Source organism: Amaranthus tricolor, chromosome 3 (assembly GCF_026212465.1).
Source record: "Amaranthus tricolor cultivar Red isolate AtriRed21 chromosome 3, ASM2621246v1, whole genome shotgun sequence".
NCBI classification, from domain to species: domain Eukaryota; kingdom Viridiplantae; phylum Streptophyta; class Magnoliopsida; order Caryophyllales; family Amaranthaceae; genus Amaranthus; species Amaranthus tricolor.
Window position 1 is genome coordinate 28,734,363 of NC_080049.1, and position 19,316 is coordinate 28,753,678.

The following is a 19,316-nucleotide window of genomic DNA, read 5'->3' on the forward strand; positions in this document are numbered from 1 at the left end:
GATGTGAATTTTTTTAATCAACCACATCAAGTATTACCGACATCTTCTAGTTTAGATGTACTTTAATCGGTAAAAATATTAAAGTAGATTAATAACTTTAGTTAAAGTTTAAAAAAAAATTATTTTTGAGTTGGAAAATACAACTAAAAGTTCAAAGCTAAAAAGTTAAGATTACAATTAAAATAGAATTAAAAATCAGTTAAAAATTTAAATATTAGAGAGATACTTATAGATTGAACCCCAAAACCATTTCATATCGTTAAAAAATGAATCTTTTATAAAAAGATCACTTGTACCAATCAATATATGATAAGTTGTGCAAAGCTTGGGTCTACAAGAGTCTTAAGTCTTAACTCAAATATTAAAAATCAAAGATTCACCTTAAGATTCCTTTTTTTTTTGTCTAATAGTCTACTCCTAAAATTAAACTTAAGACTAGGGATGAACTAAAGCTATGCTAATTGATCAGATTTATCAAAATTGAGTATACCCCGATCCAATCGTTATAACTCGTATATAAAAATTAAATTCATATCTTCAAGATATTGATATATATTTAAGAAGCGAAATTATTTTAATTTAAAATAAATATTCCAAATTTCATCGAATGGACAGCTCTAAGATAAACACACCCTAATCACGATTCATGAGCAATAAAGTGCACGTGTAATGACTATCCTATCCATACCCGTATAAAAGTTCTCCATTGAATTCACCCAAAATCTATTTTTTAAAGTAAAAATTCACCTCTTTTTCTTTAATTTTTATGTAGATATTTAACTTATTTTTTTATTCGGTCTACATGTTTATCTACTTTTGTATGATATATAATTATATTAGAATAATTTAATTTTTTTATGATTTTTCTATAATAATCTCAACTATTAATTAATTATGAATATTCTTAACTTATGAGATATTTTTCTAGAGTAAACTTGAGTAACTGGATGATCTGTAACTTATAGAAGATAATTTACCAAAAAAATTAAACTGAAAATTAATATAAAATTAGAAAAAAAGTTTTAAAAATGTACATAAAAAATTATATTAGAAACTATATAAAAGTAACTAGCAAATTATCTGATTATCTAAGTTTGCTCTAGGAAAATATCACATAAAATTTAAATAATCTATAATTAATCAATAGATAGAGATTATCGTAGAAAATCATATAAAAGTTAAATTATTGTTGATAATTTTTTTTTTCCTATTCGTTTATACTCGAGGCTATATATTGGGGGAGAAGGTGTCTACAAAAGAATCTCTCCTCCTCCCTCGGAATCTGGAAGCTCTACAGCTCTGAAATTTGAAAGGCGGGCGAACCGCTTCCCATTCTTTGTTGGCTCAACTCCCTTCAACAAAAGGTTAGTGCTTACCTTAAACCCAATCTTTCTGCACTTATAAAGTTCCCCATTTACTGATTTTGGGGTTTTCTTTTGCAATTGTCTCCATTTTGCTTGATTCTCACTTCAATGGATTATTCAGCGATTTTTTTGTTGTTCATTTATATGAAACCATTTCTGCTAATTTTTGCTATTTTTATCTAATTTCTTTGGTTTCTATATTTTTCCTAGTCCAGTCATGAATTTATGATAGTGATTTTTTTATTTATTATTCTTTTTTTGAGATGCAAATTGTGAATCTGTGATAAAAGACAAATTTCTGCAATAATTTCTTATCTGTTAAAGAAAATAAGGAAAGGTGTTAAGTCTTGATGAAGATTTTGGGAGGGTCTTGATTCTTGAAGTTAATTGATTTGGATAATAGGCATTTGAAGGTGTTGGGTTGATATTATTTTAGTCATATTTGTATATTATCTTATTCTTCTGCTTGAATTTTTTAGTTTGGCTAAGTGGCTGTGGGGTCTGATAATCGTTTTAGATGTATTAGGGCTTTATAAGCTTAATTTTGGACTGACAACTGACTAACAATTAGGGTTTTATTGATGGGGTGTTTTGATTGAAATGTGGCCTTGTTTAATAGAGGTGAAGTGCTTTTAGTTGATGCTTAATTGTATTAGAAGAAAGAATTTATGCTTTTTACTGTTTTGACATAAAGTGTGTGAATGATCAAGTACACTGGAAGCGTGGTATATGAAGTGTATTGGTTGAGGGCCTGAGATCATGTTTTAGGGTTTAAATTTTAAGGGGTGCAAAACTTAGTTTTGGGAAGGAGGGATTGACACCTTGCCAGTCCCCATGGTCTTTAATCTTTATGATGGAAGGGATCATTTGTTTTATAAGGTGAATGTTTTAATCTGGTCAGCTCAATAATTGCTTTCACGCAAAACCCATACTTGTATACCTAAAAAAGCTTATATAAAATTTTGGTAAGATGGATTGGATTCCATGTTTGGTAATTGTGTCGTACAAAGCTTTATGAGGAAGATGACTTTGCTTGTTATGAGCCATGCTTGTGGAAAGACCCTATATAGTTTACGGAAAAGACTAATGTTGACAATAGGTCATACCCACACACAGTGACGCAACACTTAAATTAAGGATGGGGTTCAGTATGTTTATGGTTGTAACAACTATAGTCAAGACAAGTAGTATTATCCACTTGATTTGGTTCTGCCTCGGTGAATCTTGGTTGCTTTCCTGGGTTGGGCTTGGTTGTTTGTCCATGAACAATATAGATTACAGATAAAAAGAAAGATATGAAAGGGAAGAGAAAAGAAAGGTCCTTGTGAGGCAATGGACACGAGACCAACATTTACTGACATCATTGAACTTAAGCTAATGTGATTAGATAGCACTTTTGGTCTCATTTGGTTCAACATTTTGGGAAATAGTAGTTAAATATGGAACCCTTGATTTAATAAATGATTCAATATCATTGTCCATATTTAACTCAAGAATTTTTTGCAAATTCCTCGTTGATCAAGGTTTCTTTACATATTACAATTATTTAAAATAGAAACCTTCTATATTTTTAAATGGTTCATACTCCTTATTTTCCTCAATTTTCTAGGTTTATGTTTTATAGAATATTGATTATGGTTGGTTGTTAATGGGAGAATAAGACTATAATAAAGCGGATGAAATAAATGTGTTTTTGAGACGAAGAAACATAATGCATTATTTTGTTATTAACATGGTTTATGAAATATGATCATGAATGGGAATTTGAAGTAAAACTTACCCAACTTTTTGGCTTAATTTTCTATGATAAATAGATTTTCAAATTATGATATGGTTGAACTTGTCTCTTCTATTCAACCATTAGTTGAGATTTGGTGAAAAATTTGAACGTTCAACATTGACTAGATTAGATAGTAAACGGATATTCGATAGTTGGTAGAAATTGAGGATAGAACTTGAAAGTGAGTTTTTTCCAAAAAGAAATATTGCCCGGCTAGTTGCTCGTGGAGGTCATGTGTTGCATAGAACAATGATGAGGGTGTTAGGTAAAACAAAGATTTGAATTAAACGGGACAATTCTATTTGAAAACCTCAAATTTGGGAAATACAAGTCCATTTAGTAGTTTTTCATGAGGTTGTTGACTTTTGTGTGGTTGCCAATATTTATTTTTTCCAAAGAATTTTTGATGGAGAGAAGATTAGTCCAAATTTAAAGGAGTTGATTCACTTTTAGATGTTTTGCAAGTTAAGTCTGTTGATGAAGGGTCTTATATAGAAGCACTTTCATATATAGGATTGTACATTTGGAGTTACTAAGACATTTGATACACATAATTTTAGTGTGCTATAATGTTCATGTCCTTACAGGTCACGTTACTTGTTCAAATAAATCAATTACAAGTACATTGATCCAAACACGTCTCTACGAACTATAATTCAACCCATAGCTATGAGTTAATGTACCCCCTTGTTCTTTCTCTTTATAATATTCTCACTCTTTTTCTCATTACTTAACATTTGTTGAACATCCACTGATTCTGATTAGTTATGGAGTAAAATGACATTCATGCAAATCTATAAAATCATTTGCTCTTTTTGCTAAAGAAGCTCTTTTATAGCTAGATATTTAGGGAAAGAGTTAACTACAAAGGATGGTTGAGGTTTCACAGCCCAATAAATCAAGTGATTCAGATAGTATGAATGATATGGATTCCAAATCCAACATTGGAAATAATGCGAATGATACACAGAATCTTCAATTGGTCGAATCCTTGCCGGTTAGTATTGGTTCCTTGGTCGGTCAAGAACTTGTTGCAGACAAAATTGGCGGTAAGTATTTATGTGATTTCAACTTGTTATAATGACTTAAATGGAGTTGCTTAAAATATAATGACTTTGTAAGGTCGGCAAACTTTGTGGAATTATTCCATGTAATTATACTTTATTAAAACTATCCCATGAACCTTTTAGTTTTATTGACTTTTAGGTGTTGGCAATGGTGTGCATTTGGGGGCTTAGGGGAGGTTATTTTGGTTCTTGAGTATATGTTTAATATCTTGACATTTTTAATTGATATTAAAATACGGTTTTTTCGGGTTGGGTTGAGTCATACTCGATTTCGGTTAAGTAGACCAATGCTGGAATATTCTAGGTTTTGCCGACACAAATTGTACAAAGATATTATTACAAGTGAAATTCTATTTACGGATGTTGGGTCAGTGTTATTTTGGTTATGGAGTACAACTATCAACAACAATCAAAAGATTTGGGTAAGCTACATGAAGTAATATATCAGTTTCAATTGTCGTTCAAATGGGTTATTTTTCTCCATTCATTTTGATTTTTACCATCTCAATTTGTAAGCATAGGTCATTCGTATCCTTTACCACTGACCACTCTTGTCGTCTAAGTCATATTCGGTCTTTCTTGCCCTCTTTTTAAATCTCCCGAGCTTTAGCTTTTGATATTCTTTACCGGTTCACTAAACCTTGTCTTTGCACAGCCCAAACCATCTTAAACGATTATCCTTTCATCTTTTGCTCAATATTTGTAACTCGTAAACCCTTTCTTATATATACGTTTCGAATTCTATCGCTCAATGTATATCCACTCATCCATCAAAGCGTTTTCATTTCCACTACTCCGTCATTCCACTATGATCTTTTCTAAAAGTCCAACATTATGATCCATATAATAGCGTTGTCACTTGTTCTAAAGGCCATTCGATAAAACTTACTCTTTAATTATAAGGGCACACCTCGATCACATGATGACCATCGGTCTAATGGTGTAGAACTGAAAATTAAAGAAAATAAATAAATTTGTTGATAAATAGTTAGATGTATTAAATTGTGTTCACTGAAACTAAGTTGAATATTATAAGTTTGAGTATGAATTTTTCTTAATTAGCTTTATCTTATTCCCCCTTTTAAATATTTGGATAGAAATATATTATATATGTGATGCCTTTTGTTTATAGTTTTTTTCTTGATGTGAGTTTATTATTATTAGAAACTTTTCAAGAACGTGAAGATGAGCAAAATAAGAAAGAGTCATCAGTTCGTGTGGTCTATAGTTCTTTGCCAAGGTTGGAATGAAAATGCCTATACCTTTTTACATCTTCCTACACTACTTCTTATGATTTTGGCCTTTTTATTTGCTTCAAAATTTTCTATATCTTCTTGCAGTCGCAGTAAAAGAAAGCTTGACGAACTACTTCACCAGTGGTCTGAGTGGCATGCTCAGCATTTTATGTCTGCTGAGGTGAGCTTTGTTCTTCAAGACACCAGGCTCACAAGCACAAAATTGTTTTGCTTTAAACCAAACGGGACCATTTACATGCCTACTGACAATGAAGTCTTCAATGTATGACACTATTAGGATTCAGGTGGCTGTTTAGAATCTGGTGAAGAAACGCATTTTCCTGCTTTATGTGTTGGTTCTGAGAAGTCTTCAGCTGTGGTATGTTTCTTACTTCCATCAAATTTCATGGGATGGTTTAAAGAGGAAATGTTACTAATTCCAGGGGACAGAAAGATTATATTGGCATTTCTAGTTATTCATGTTTCCTTTTTGCTTGCTTTTCTATGACTCATAAACTCCATAAACTCTGAGATTGAATGGAGATCAGAAAATTCCCCACAATTCTAATCATTTTATTGACGTAATTTTTTTTATGGATGCTAGTCATTTTCAATGGATGTTTATGTCCGTAAAAGACAACGGTTAGAGGCATCGCCTTTGAATAACGACTGCTCACCATTGTATGATCGAGGATATGCTGTTGGTTTGGCATCAGAGGAGGAGACTACTGAAGAGCAGTAAGAGTTATATTTCAAATTTTTTAAAATGAATTTTGCTAATAACATTCCCAAATAGAATATATTGCATACTGATGTTGTAGACATCTAAGTTTGCTTAGACATCTTCCTAGGACTTTTTAGACTTTAGAATACTCTGATGTTGCTTGTTAGTGAAGAAATCTATTTGCCTGAAGAGCACTATGATTACTGGGGTTCATGTTATTTATTGGAAAATTATAGTTATCTCCTGGTTTCAGCATTGTAGATTTGCGTGAAGCTCCCCGGTGCTTCAACTGCGGATCGTATAATCACCCACTCAATGAATGTCAAAAGCCTATAAATAAAGCTACTGTAAGCAGTGCTCGCAAACAATTTTTAGACAAGAAGAACCAGAATACTGGTCCTCGTACCCAAACCCGCTACTATCAGGAATCTCCAGGTGGTAAATTTGATGGGCTTAAACCAGGATCCCTTTCAGATGAAACGAAAAAGTTGCTTGGTTTAGGGGTGAGATCTCTTGATTATCGAGTTTACTGTCCATCTCATATTCAGTCTGTCGGCAATTTGGTGTTATCTATTTCTTTCTAGAGTCTATACTCTGCATTGCAGTTTGCAAGGAAAATTTAGCATTTTTTTCTGATGAATTGACATTTTGCTTGGAATATACAATGGAAAAGCTCAATGACGGGCTTATATTTTCATAGTACATTACCGACAGTAAATTTACTTTGTGTTACAGGAGCTGGATCCTCCTCCATGGCTTGATAGGATGCGGGAACTGGGATATCCACCTGGATATCTTGGTAAGCAATTCAAAATTTCTTTTATGAATGAACTAGATATTTTATTTGCCTATAATTTGGTATAATATACTTGTTAGGTTGAATAAGTCAACAACATTAAAACTTGTTATTTATTTATTTTTTTAAAGTGTTAATTTTTTTTTAAATACAGTTTACAATGAGGTTTTTGTTAGAATACGTTTGGAAGACCGAACTTGAAGAGAAAGTGGAAGGGGAGGGTGTTACACTTATTTTGAGCTTTTGGAATATATGTCTGTAAAGAGAAAGGAAAGGATGGAGGGGTTTCATTTCTTTTTTGACTTTTCCTTTTAAAAGGTTGAAATATACAACATAACATTATCCAATTCAAAGTGGTTCCTAGGGGGTTGAGAATCAGATATACGTAACTTTACTATTGTCATAGCAAAAAGGTTGTTTTTGAATGAGCCTTGATTGCAAACTTCACATATGTTATAATAAGTCTTTTTACTGTAGTCCTATTAATTCCCTTTTTCTTTTGTTTGTAAGGATTTTCTTGCTTACAATCGAATTAAAATAATAATAAAATAATAATAATAATAATAATAATAATAATAATAATAATATAATAGAAATTAATAATAATAATAATAATAATAATAATAATAATAATAATAATAATAATAATAATAATAAAATGGTAATACACTTAGTTATACAACATAAGTAAAAATTAGGAGTATAAAAAGTGAAGTCTTTGAAACTACATATACATATTGAGAGAGATCTAATAAGATTTCATACGACTATATTTTTTGCTTAAGGAGGTCAAAACATACCTTCTGAATAGTGTAAAAGTCAAAGTGTTGCAAGTAAAAAGAAATAGAGGATATTATGTTATATTACGAAATTGGAGAATTTTAAGATCTTTGACTCCATAAAAAATATACGACAATAGTTGGAAACATATGCAAGAAAACATCAAGATCAATTGTTTCGTCCCTTTCCTCCTTTTCCCTATCTCTGAATTGCTATCGGAACACCCTGCTAAACTCCTATCTGTTTTTCATCAGATGAAGAAGAAGAGGACAAGCCTTCAGGAATTGCAATATTTGGTGATGAAGAAACTTCAAACATACATATAAAGAGTGAACTTCTATTAGATGCTACACAATCTCCAAAGAAAATGAGAGTAGAATTTCCCGGAATCAATGCCCCAATACCAGTGAATGCAGACCACAGGAAATGGATGCCGCCCATAGTTCCAGCACCCGATTGTTCTTGGAACCAGCACCTGCCAGAAAATAGATGGGGTTATCCCCTAGACTCTCAGAATGATCGAGTTTTCCATGATGCATACCGATCAAGAAATCACATCAACGCTCCTAATCACTTTAGTGCTGGATCAAGTCCTCCGGTACATCAAGATCGACACAACTATCATCCAAGAGAGTCATTCAGCCCAAGAGGTATCTCAATTCCCGAAAGGCCCCATTATGGCGGACCAGGTGACACAAGAATGCATTTTAGGCCTCATTTTAAACATGGTAGTTTTTAATTTCATTTTATGATCGGGATATTGCGTATGATGATGAGTTTTTAACCTCATTCATGCCGGCTCTTAATAGTGTTAGGAATCAAAACAAACCGATTGATTGCCATCATAACCGCTATTTTAGATGATCATATGATTCATCCGTTTTCTCATGTAATTCTGTTAAGAATCAAAACTCTGATATGTATGTTACATGTTAAGTGAAGTATGCATGTCATTCTCAGTATCGGTTTCTGTTATGCCGTGAAATGTGATATCTTAGGCTACAATCTGGTTTGTTGTAGTATTGTAAGGTGCTGAAGGGTAAGTGGGTTCATCCAGAAGTGTCTAAAAGGAAAAGCTTTAAGGTAGGTTGGTTATTGATCAACAATTAGGTCATCTGTGAACTTGACCTGGCCCCATTAAGATTGGTATTAGGTTTATAATATTGTGTGGCCATCAGATTACCAATAATAACTAAATAATACATATTGATATTAATTTAATAATAAACATTGACCTTTGTTGCTTATTCATGTTTGTCGAAGCAATATGCTCTGATTTCCTTGGATCTTTTATGGGTTATTTTCAGGTAATTGTTAAATATTTTATTTATGTTCATTGTTTATTTATTTTGATTACTAAAACAAATTGTCAACCAAACTCTTTTGATTGGTTGCTGGCTACCTGCTCTTCAATGTGTTGAGCATCCTAGGTAAGTCCCCTTTCCACTTTAAAGTGATCAATTCTTGATGGTGGTGAAAATTGGGTTGAAAATGGAATATGGTTTCTTTTGTGGATGGGAAGGGGTTTAAAATAGACTAGATGGTTGGATGTTCACCTGACTTTGTAATCGAACTCGATTTGACCTGACTTAAAAATGGATTTACAATTATGTAAAAACCAATATGAACGAAAAACTAGATTTTGAATTGATTCGAAATATTTGACCCGAAATCAACTCGATGACCCGAACACCTCCAGGTGGGGTACATTTTAACATGTACGAAAATGAAAATTGAGTTTTATCTTAGTGGTAGAGCAAGTGTCATTCAGATTAAGTGTTGAATTTGATTCTCACCTAATGTTCTTTTCGCTTCCATTACCTTATAAATATAAGATGTCATGTCACATTTGGTTAATAATAAAGGTACAATCCATTAGGAAACATTGAGAAACTTGGACCTAAAAAGTAATAATAAGAATAAAAGTATGTGGTTAATAGAATGGTATACATAGTGCAAGCATGATTGAATTGCATTTGGATTAATAATCACACAAGGGGAAGAAATATGAGGAAAACAAGGAAAAAGATGACACCAAATTGCAAGCAATGAGTGTTTTGGTTATCATTATGTGAGTTAGTGCTCCATGTTCCATGTTTTTTGGTGGGGTTTTACCTTACTAGTACTCTTGTTGCTACTATTGCGTACTAATGCTAGTGCAAAATACCTTCATAAATATTTGACATGCTTTTTTATTGAGAGAAAACCAATATACATGTATTTATAGTTGGTCAAATAAATGATTTACAATAATAATAATAATAATAATAATAATAATAATAAATACACACATAAACTATTACACCTTCACAGTAGTGAAAAAAGACAAATACTAAGATTGTCTCAAAAATTATCAGAGTACGCACGAAAGACCATTAGTGAAGAAAATATTGACAAAAAGTGCAGAATTTTTCAAGTTCGAGCTTTTCATGTACAAAATGAATCTCATATTTAGGCATTGATGATAAATACTTCCTCCTATTCGTTATTTTTGTCCCATTTAATTTTTGAACATTATTAGTCATAATATGTGAATTGCTTTTGATCTATAAGTAAAACATGGTTAAGTGGGATCTTGTTTGATTCGTTTTAATGCAAATTTTATTAATATTAACTTTTTATAATTTTTAATCAAGCCTAATTAGAAATATCTATAATTGAAATAATGCATTGGCAAATATGTCAAAACCAAATAGAACATAATAGTAAATAAGACGGAGTCTGATTTTATGGTATACTTTTAAGTCCTTTGAAAAGGATGATGAAGCTCAAGCAACAAAGTACAAACTACTAGTCAATATGATTCAACACATCGTATACAAGTGGGCTGGCTTAAGTGGAGAGCGGCTACAGGAGTGTTATGCAATAGAAAGTTCTCGATAAGACTAAAAGGTAAATTCTACAGATGTGCCATTAGGCCAGCTCTGTTTATGGGAGAGAGTGTTGGCCTATTAAGATGATTCATGAACAAAAGATGGAATAGTAGAGATGCGAATGCTGAGGTGGATGTGTGGTAACACAATTGTGGATGGAATTAAGAAAAAGGAGTTTAGAGAGAAGTTAGGCGTTACTCCATTATCTGAGAAAATGTGTGAAAATAGGTTAAGATGGTTTGGACATGTGCAAAGAAAGACTCTTAATTCTCCCGTTAGAAGGATAGAAAGCATCATAGTGGAGAGTAAGAGAAATCGAGAAAGACCTAAGAAAAGTGGGTCGAGCAAATAAAGAATGATTTGAGTGAGTTGAACTCTCTGCGGACTTGACTAGGGATAGGAATAAATGGAGACGTCAGATCCATATCTTAGACTATTATCAGTTTTGCTAGCTACCTTCATGACCTAGTGTCTAGTTGCTTCTTACCCACTCTGTTTTTGTTTCTTTTTTTTTTCTCTCATCGTGGCTTTATTTTATCTATCTTTTTATCTTTTATTTGTATTTTATTTTTATGTTATTTTATGTAGACCTACTCTTTCACTGCAAGCAGGTGCTATCTTAAGACAATGTTGTCACTCATATTCTCTTATGTCGGGTTTCTTCTGTTTGGGGGTAAAATCTACCGCTTTCCTCTAGTTCTCCCTGTGAAGGGAGTGCGGGTATGAATTTTCCGTCAACTTTCCTCACCCAGACTCTGTTCTCGAGCGGGATATTAGGTATGATGATGATGAATATGATTCCAAGTCAATATTGGTTGTGTCTATATTTTCAGCAACCCTAAAAAGTTTAGCAATAGATTTCAGCTTAAACGAATAAAACAACTCATACAAGCTATTTCTATTGACCAGTCTACTCTGTTTAGAGTATTCCTTTTTTTCTATTGAGTTTGCAATATGTATTTTAAAAGACTCACAGATTGAGAACTTAGATAATTAAATGATACAACCTTAATGACACATCCCCACTAAATTTACCTCTTAAGTAATTAGTAGGGAAATAAAAAAAAATAGATAAAAATAAAGAACCAATTGATTAAAAAAGAAAGTAGTGGGAGAAATAGGTAAATTAAATGAAAAAAATTTAAAAGAACGAATAAAATAAAAAAAGAAAGTGAGTTATGACCGAAATTAGAAAATACAGTAAACCTAGTAGAATTGATTAAAAACGAAAGTAGGGTAAATTTTGTAGGAAAAGAGACCTATTTCCTCCGTTACTCAATACTTGTTGTATTTCTTTTTGCACATAATTCAATATATATATATATATATATATATATATATATATATATATATATATATATATATATATATATATATATATATATATATATATATATATATATATATATATATATATATATATATATATATATATATATACATATATATACATATATATATATATATATATATATATATATATATATATATATATATATATATATATATATATATATATATATATATATATTGATATTACATATCTTTAATTTGACTAAACGGAAAATTATGAAAATTACCTATTAAAAATTAGGGTTTAAGAAGAATAAAACAAGATCTTATATTATTATACTCCCTCTGTATTTATATGTTTTTCTTAAATAGAATTTACGAATTTAGCGTCAAATCTTGATTATGATTTTTTATTGATCTATATGAAAAACACAATCATGTGGAATCTTCATAGATTCTCAGTACGTATTTTTTAAATATCAATTTTTTAAAATTTTTAAAAACTAAAAATTAAAACTATTTAATGTTTAAGTTTGCATAGAATATGTGCAAAAAGTGAATGGAAAAAAAAATGAAAACAGAGAGTGTATTATTAATTATGCATAAGTCAGAATTATCGAAACAAGATTGGACATAAATAATATTACTAATGAAATATAATGAGTACTTCCTCCATTTTAAATTAGTTACAACATTACAAATTCTTGTATGAGACGGTTTCATCATAAGAAGTGTCCTATACTTGAGTTAAATAGCCCAATAAAGAAACATTTATCATAATGAAACTTTTATAGAACATGTTTTACGGTGAGACGGTTTCCTACAAGAGGGGTTGTTGCAACATTAGATTAATGGCACAATTCATTCAACACTCTTAATTTGTGATCAATTTTTAATCTATAGATTAAAACATAGTCAAGTAAAATCTTATTTGAATCGTCTCATTGCAAAGATTATTAATATCAAATTTTTATAATTTTTTATGATACATAATTAGATATTAAAAATTTAATTAAGACATTAAACTGCATAAAAAAACAAATGTTTGAAAGAACCAAGTATTATACTTTCTCTGTTCTGATATTGTTGCTACATTCGCATCTACATTCGCATGGACATGAGAATTAAGAAAAGGTAAACACATCATATAAAATACAACATACCTCCATTTTAATTCTTAATTGAAGAGAGAAAAAAGTTAATGAGGTATAAAGTAGGATAAAAATAGGGGTAAAGTAAATTTTAATATGGTTATTTATTACTAAAAATAAAAATGTAGCAAGTAATATAAAATTATTAAAAATAAAAAATATAGTAAATATTATGAAACGGAGGAAGTACAATACTACTACTACAGAATCTATTTCTAGCATACTAGAAGCATATAGACTCCAGAAAAAAAACAGCGCCTCTATTTTCTTTGCCGGGACCTCAAACCGAAATACAGTATAAGCCACCCAATGCGACACAGCTTTTGTCTCCCTCAAGCTTTACGTATTAAAAATAAAACAATATCTTTTGATAAAGTACATACGGACTAATTTTTAAAAAATTATTTTTTTAATATTTTTTTCAAATTTGCAATCTAAACAAATACTCCAATTAAATTAAAGAAAAATTAAATAAAACCGAAAATTTTTTAATTTGATTTACTTGCTATATATTTTTTAATTTTTTTATTGTTTAATGTGCTATTTTGACCTTTGAGTGTTTTAATCATGCTTAATTAAAATTTATAATAGGTTAATATCATAAAAATATACGTTAAAATAAATCTAATAATATTTTAATCAATAATATTTATTATACACAAAACAGTATTTATTGATGAATAATATGCTGGATGCCCTCTTCACTACTTTTCGCTCTTTTTTTCCCATTTTCATTAACTCTTCACTATTTTCAAATTAATCTTAGACATCTCAATGTATATAAATACACATTACAAAACATCACATCCAAAAGTTATAAAACTATCATATTTTTTTATTTAAGATTTTGAAATCGAATATCACCTGTAGCATATATCCTCTTTTCTTATTTCTATTCTAAAATTCAAAAAATAAACTTTTTTTGTTCCACCGTATTATTATATTTGAATTTTTATGCAATGTATTGTGTTATATTGATAATTTTTATATTGATCTATACACATTTATAAATTACAAAAATTTAATATTATGAAAGTATGCTATTTGACAATTCAAACAAGTATTCGACTATATTTTTTCTTACACATTAGTTGCAAAGTATAAAAATAAGGTTTGGCAATTGGTTGTTGGCTGTTTACGGTTGGATTTTTTCATTAGCTTGTTTGATCAGCTGAAAGTGTTGGCTGTTTGTATTGGCTTTTAAGCTAGCTTAAAAAGACAACTGTTTGTGGATAAGTTTGGTAAATTTGAGTATTCGCTGTTAGCTGTTTATTAGTGAAAAAGTGGGCCAACAAGCCAAAAGCTAACCAAAAATCTAGCTAGAGCAGCTTTTTTATTTTGGTTTAATAGTCAGCTTTCCAGCTGCTTTAAAAACCAACGAACAAGTTAGAAGCCAAAATCCAACTAAAAAACTAAACCAAAATATTTTTTTTGAGCTACTTTACTCAAATATTTTTTTTGCTGTTTGACCAACGAACAAGTCAAAAACTAAAATCCAACAAAAAAAAAGTAAGCTAAAAATCATAAATTAAATACACCAAAAATAAATTCCAACAATGAATAGTTTGTAAGTACTCCTGTGAGTGTCCCATCCAATCCTTCCAAATTTCAACTCTTTTCTCTTTCATGTTTTTCTCCTCCTCATTTTGAGCTCAAAAAGTCTACTTATTGTCTGTTTGTTTTGTCAACAATTCACTTAAAATGATTCTGTTAATGTTAATTAGGTAAAGACTGATCACCTTCCTTCTCCTCCTCCCCTTTTTGTTTCTTCTTCATTCCTCACACAAACAAACAAACAAACATTTCCCATCCTTACTTTTCACAACCCTTATATTAATTTCTCCTACATTCCACCCCATAACAACCACAAATTCTCCAAACACACCCTTAAAAGAAAATATAAAACATGAACACATTAATGGGTCAAGAAATAACATCCTTTTCATTCTCAAGAAGATATTTTAACTGGAAAAAGAAACCAGATCATGATCAAGATCAAGATCTTACAAATGATGAAGAATCTCTTACTTTTGATTCATCTTCTCATTCCTTTTCTGGTTTTCCTTATGATGAAACTATCCACTACTATAATCCTAAAACAAAAACTAAAAAGAAACTCTCAGTTTCAAAATTCTCATCATTTTTTACAAAATCCAAATCAGGAGATCTTGGGTCTAAACTTGTGGGTACTCTATTTGGGTATAGACGTGGGCATGTTCATATTGCATTTCAACAAAACCCTAAAACTACACCTGCTTTTTTGATTGAACTTTCTACTCCTACTAGTGTTCTTGTTAGAGAAATGGCTTCTGGGTTAGTAAGGGTTGCATTGGAATGTGATAAAAAGTGGGATAAAAAGGGGATGAAATTGTTGGAAGAGCCTCTTTGGAGGGCTTATTGTAATGGGAAAAAGTGTGGGTATGCTTTGCGCCGGGATTGTGGGCCCCATGAGTGGCGGGTGTTACAATCTTTGGGGCCCATTACGATGGGGGCGGGTGTTTTGCCCGGCGGAGCCGACGTAGAAAAGGATGGTAATGGTGTTCAGTTTGAGGGGGAGTTGATGTATATGAGAGCTAAATTTGAGAGGATTGTCGGATCTAAAGATTCGGAAGCGTTTTATATGGTGAACCCGGATCCGGATGGAAGTGGGGGTCCGGAACTTAGTGTTTATTTGCTACGAGTTTGATTGTTGTTTTATTGCGGGCTAGGCTGAGGGAAGGGTTGGGATTGCGAGAATAGAACTCGAGTTTTGTTCGAGTAAAATGGTATATGCTTTTAAGTGATATAAGACTCGATTCTTGAGTTTGATGGTTAATTTGGGGTATTACATTGCATTGGTATAAAGTATAAATATACTCTATGTTTAGAGAGCTTAATAATGCTTAGAGAGGTTAAATGTTAGTATTAGTATCATGGAGTAATTATAATTTTATTACAAGGGTTATTTCAATGTTAATTTTGGATCACCTTTTGCTCTTGTATGCTAAATACTTGGTAAAATTTATGGATTATCAGTTTTAATTTGATGAATACAAATTATTGTGTGAGACGGTATTGGCCGAATAGCCTAACTAATACTTCTTACGTTTTATATTACTTGCAACGTTACAAGTGCACTTTTCATTCATCGACTTTAATTTATGATTAATTTTTAATCTTTAAGTCAAAACATAATTAGGTAAGATTTTGTTTTATTTGTCTAAATACAAAGATTATTAATATCAAATTTTTATATTTGTTTATTATCCATAATTAACGATATTATGAATTGAATTGATATATTATACTGCGTAAAAAGTCAAATAGTGTAAGTATTTTGAAATAATAGAAGTATAATTATTATTATTATATGGATTTTTTTATTTTGAGTTGGTCGTTTTATATTATACGTTTTATATTACTTGGTCGTTCATTGCTTTTTTATTGAAAGAATCGGTAGCAAATAATCAAATACTTGCGTCTTCTTAGGTATGTACACTATTTATTTGTTTTGTTCATAATCATGTTAGATAATTTTGGATTCATATCACTATATAATATTCTCTTATATTATAAGCAAATGTTTCATTTGATTTCGTATACTCATCGTTATTGATATTTTATTTCAACCTTAAATATCTCTAATTGTGTTGGTTAAAAATTATAAAAAAAATATTATTAATAAAATTTACATAAACAAAATTTTAATTTATTATATTTTAATTTAAAAATCAAGATTAAAATATAAAATAAAAATAAATAGTAAATAATGAAAAAAAAAGTGATATTTCACAAGAACAAAATATAAGAGAGTAACTCTTATAAGTTAATTTAAAAATTTTCTTATATTTTGAAAAGTGTTATAATAAGTATAAAAAGGTAATATAAAAGAAGAATATTGTGTTGGGATCAATAAATTAAGTAAAATCTCACTTTATTTGGAATATTATGAAGCCTGTGAATTGTGTTGTTTTCAATAGCTTACCTAAAAGAAAGAGGGCGTTGTTGTTGATAAATGAGTCTTGGGATATTTGCCTCGTATCTTTGACGATCCGGATCCGCGTGCGTCGTGTATATATATATATATAGAAAAAGTGTTTAGTAAATGATTTTTAAAGTAGCTGAAAAACTGGTTTTTAAGCTAAAATAAAAAGTTACTATAATTAACTTTTTTTGTTGATTTTTGGCTTGTTGGCGTACTTTTTCTCTAATAAACAGCTAACGGTTAATACTCAAATTTACCAAATATCTCCACAAACAGTTAGTTTTTTCAACTAACTTAAAAGCCAACAAAAACAATCAGCATTTCCACCTGGTTAAACAAGCTAACTATAAAAGCCAACAGTCAATTGCCAAACACCCACTAAATTTTACCTAATTTTACTTTTCCTCCTTTTCTTTTTATTTGTTCACTTTAAGTTTTTCTACTTTAGAAGAAAGAAATTTAAATTAGATTTTTGATATATACATTGAAGATACAATATATTCATATAGGATGTTGTAAGATTCGTCTTAATGCAAAATTCTTTTAATAAATAAAATAATTTTACTATTTTTTAATGATATGTATTTAGAGATATTGAAGCTAAAATTTGCTTTAAAATACGTGTAAAAAGTAAAGTGGACAAGCAAAAGGAAATGAAGTGAATAATGTTTTTATCCGAACTGAAATTTTGGTTGTCAATCGAGAAAATAACATACATAATTCACATGTAATCTCGTATCAAATTAGAGAGAGAAAAGTACTAATAGTCTAATATATAAGCTTGATAAAGTTGGTAGTCGAAAGGAGTATTATATGGGCTTTAATTTGTTAAACCAAATGACCTTGGCTAGGGATGGGAAGTGGGCAGGTAGGTGCGATGCGAATACATTCTCCCCATATTTGTATCTATCCAAAATATTAATCACAATTTTTAAACATAGTCATTCTTTTCATTTTATCGTCACCTCTATTTTAATGAATTTATGATTTTTTTCCTAGACTTAAAATTTTTTATATATACTCCAACGTTACTAAATAACACCCTTATCACTGTTAAAAAACTAAATTACAACCTAAAATTTGTGCAACAAAAGTTAAGGAAATCAAACCGCAAATTAATAATCGAGGTAATTTTCATACGAATTTAATTAAATTTAATTTTTTTAAAAAAACTAAAAAAAAATAAAAGTGAGTCGCGTGCGACTGAGCCGCGGCCGAGTCACGGGTTTAGTGCGACTGAGCCGCGGCCGATTCGCACGCGACTCGCTTTTATTTAATTATTTTTTTAAAATTTTTTTTAAAAAATAATATATTTAATATTATTATTATTATTATTATTGTTGTTATTTTATTATTATTATATTATTATTATTATTATTATTATTATTATTATTATTATTATTATTATTATTATTGTTATTATTATTATTTTTTTTATTATTATTGTTGATATTATTATTATTATTTTTATTATTATTATTATTATTATTATTATTATTATTATTATTATTTTATTATTATTATTATTATTATTATTATTATTATTATTATTATTATTATTATTATTATTAAATTATTATTATTATTATTATTATTGTTATTATTATTGTTATTATTATTGTTATTATTATTATTATTATTATTATTATTATTATTATTATTATTATTATTATTTTTATTTTTATTTTTATTATTTTTGTTGATATTATTATTATTATTATTATTATTATTATTATTATTATTATTATTATTATTATTATTATTATTATTATTGTTATTATTATTATTATTATTATTATTATTATTATTATTATTATTATTATTATTATTATTGTTATTGTTATTATTATTATTATTATTATTATTATTATTATTATTATTATTATTATTATTATTATTATTATTATTATTATTATTATTATTATTATTATTATTATTAGTGTTATTATTATTATTATTTTTATTATTATTGTTGATATTATTATTATTATTATTATTATTATTATTATTATTATTATTATTATTATTATTATTATTATTATAATTATTATTATTATTATTATTATTATTATTATTATTATTATTATTATTATTATTATTATTATTATTATTGTTATTGTTATTTTTATTATTATTATTATTATTATTATTATTATTATTATTATTATTATTATTATTATTATTATTATTATTGTTATTATTATTATTATTATTTTTATTATTTTTGTGGATATTATTATTATTATTATTATTATTATTATTGTTATTATTATTATTATTATTATTATT

General features: G+C 28.9%; 2 protein-coding genes across 3 annotated transcripts; both read left to right on the forward strand.

Annotated features, from left to right (window-relative positions):
• The first annotated feature begins 1,225 nt into the window (after window positions 1-1,225).
• On the forward strand, window positions 1,226-8,708 carry LOC130807432 (uncharacterized). 2 transcript variants are annotated; one of them, XM_057672638.1, is made up of 9 exons: window positions 1,226-1,364; window positions 3,983-4,193; window positions 5,376-5,451; window positions 5,552-5,627; window positions 5,745-5,825; window positions 6,051-6,184; window positions 6,424-6,673; window positions 6,906-6,969; window positions 8,001-8,708. In XM_057672638.1, exons 2-9 carry the CDS (start codon window positions 4,016-4,018, stop codon window positions 8,483-8,485), a joined length of 1,344 nt encoding a protein of 447 aa, XP_057528621.1. In that variant the 5' UTR covers window positions 1,226-1,364; window positions 3,983-4,015; the 3' UTR covers window positions 8,486-8,708. The 2 variants fall into 2 exon arrangements, with proteins under 2 accessions (XP_057528621.1, XP_057528622.1); XM_057672639.1 differs by having other exon boundaries at window positions 3,987-4,193.
• Window positions 8,709-14,645: 5,937 nt separating this feature from the next.
• LOC130807434 (protein MIZU-KUSSEI 1) lies at window positions 14,646-16,174 on the forward strand. The gene has a single exon (XM_057672640.1). The coding sequence runs from the start codon at window positions 14,970-14,972 to the stop codon at window positions 15,747-15,749; it is 780 nt and encodes a 259-aa protein (XP_057528623.1). The 5' UTR covers window positions 14,646-14,969; the 3' UTR covers window positions 15,750-16,174.
• The last annotated feature ends 3,142 nt before the right edge of the window (window positions 16,175-19,316 follow it).

Excerpts from the sequence above, each read along its gene's own strand:
- LOC130807432 (XM_057672638.1), top strand. The coding sequence starts at position 4,016 with ATGGTTGAGGTTTCACAGCCCAATAAATCAAGTGATTCAGATAGTATG. Across the intron at positions 5,452-5,551 it reads GTCTATAGTTCTTTGCCAAG|TCGCAGTAAAAGAAAGCTTG; the intron begins GTTGGAATGAAA and ends ATCTTCTTGCAG. Across the intron at positions 6,970-8,000 it reads ATATCCACCTGGATATCTTG|ATGAAGAAGAAGAGGACAAG; the intron begins GTAAGCAATTCA and ends GTTTTTCATCAG.
- LOC130807434 (XM_057672640.1), top strand. The coding sequence starts at position 14,970 with ATGAACACATTAATGGGTCAAGAAATAACATCCTTTTCATTCTCAAGA.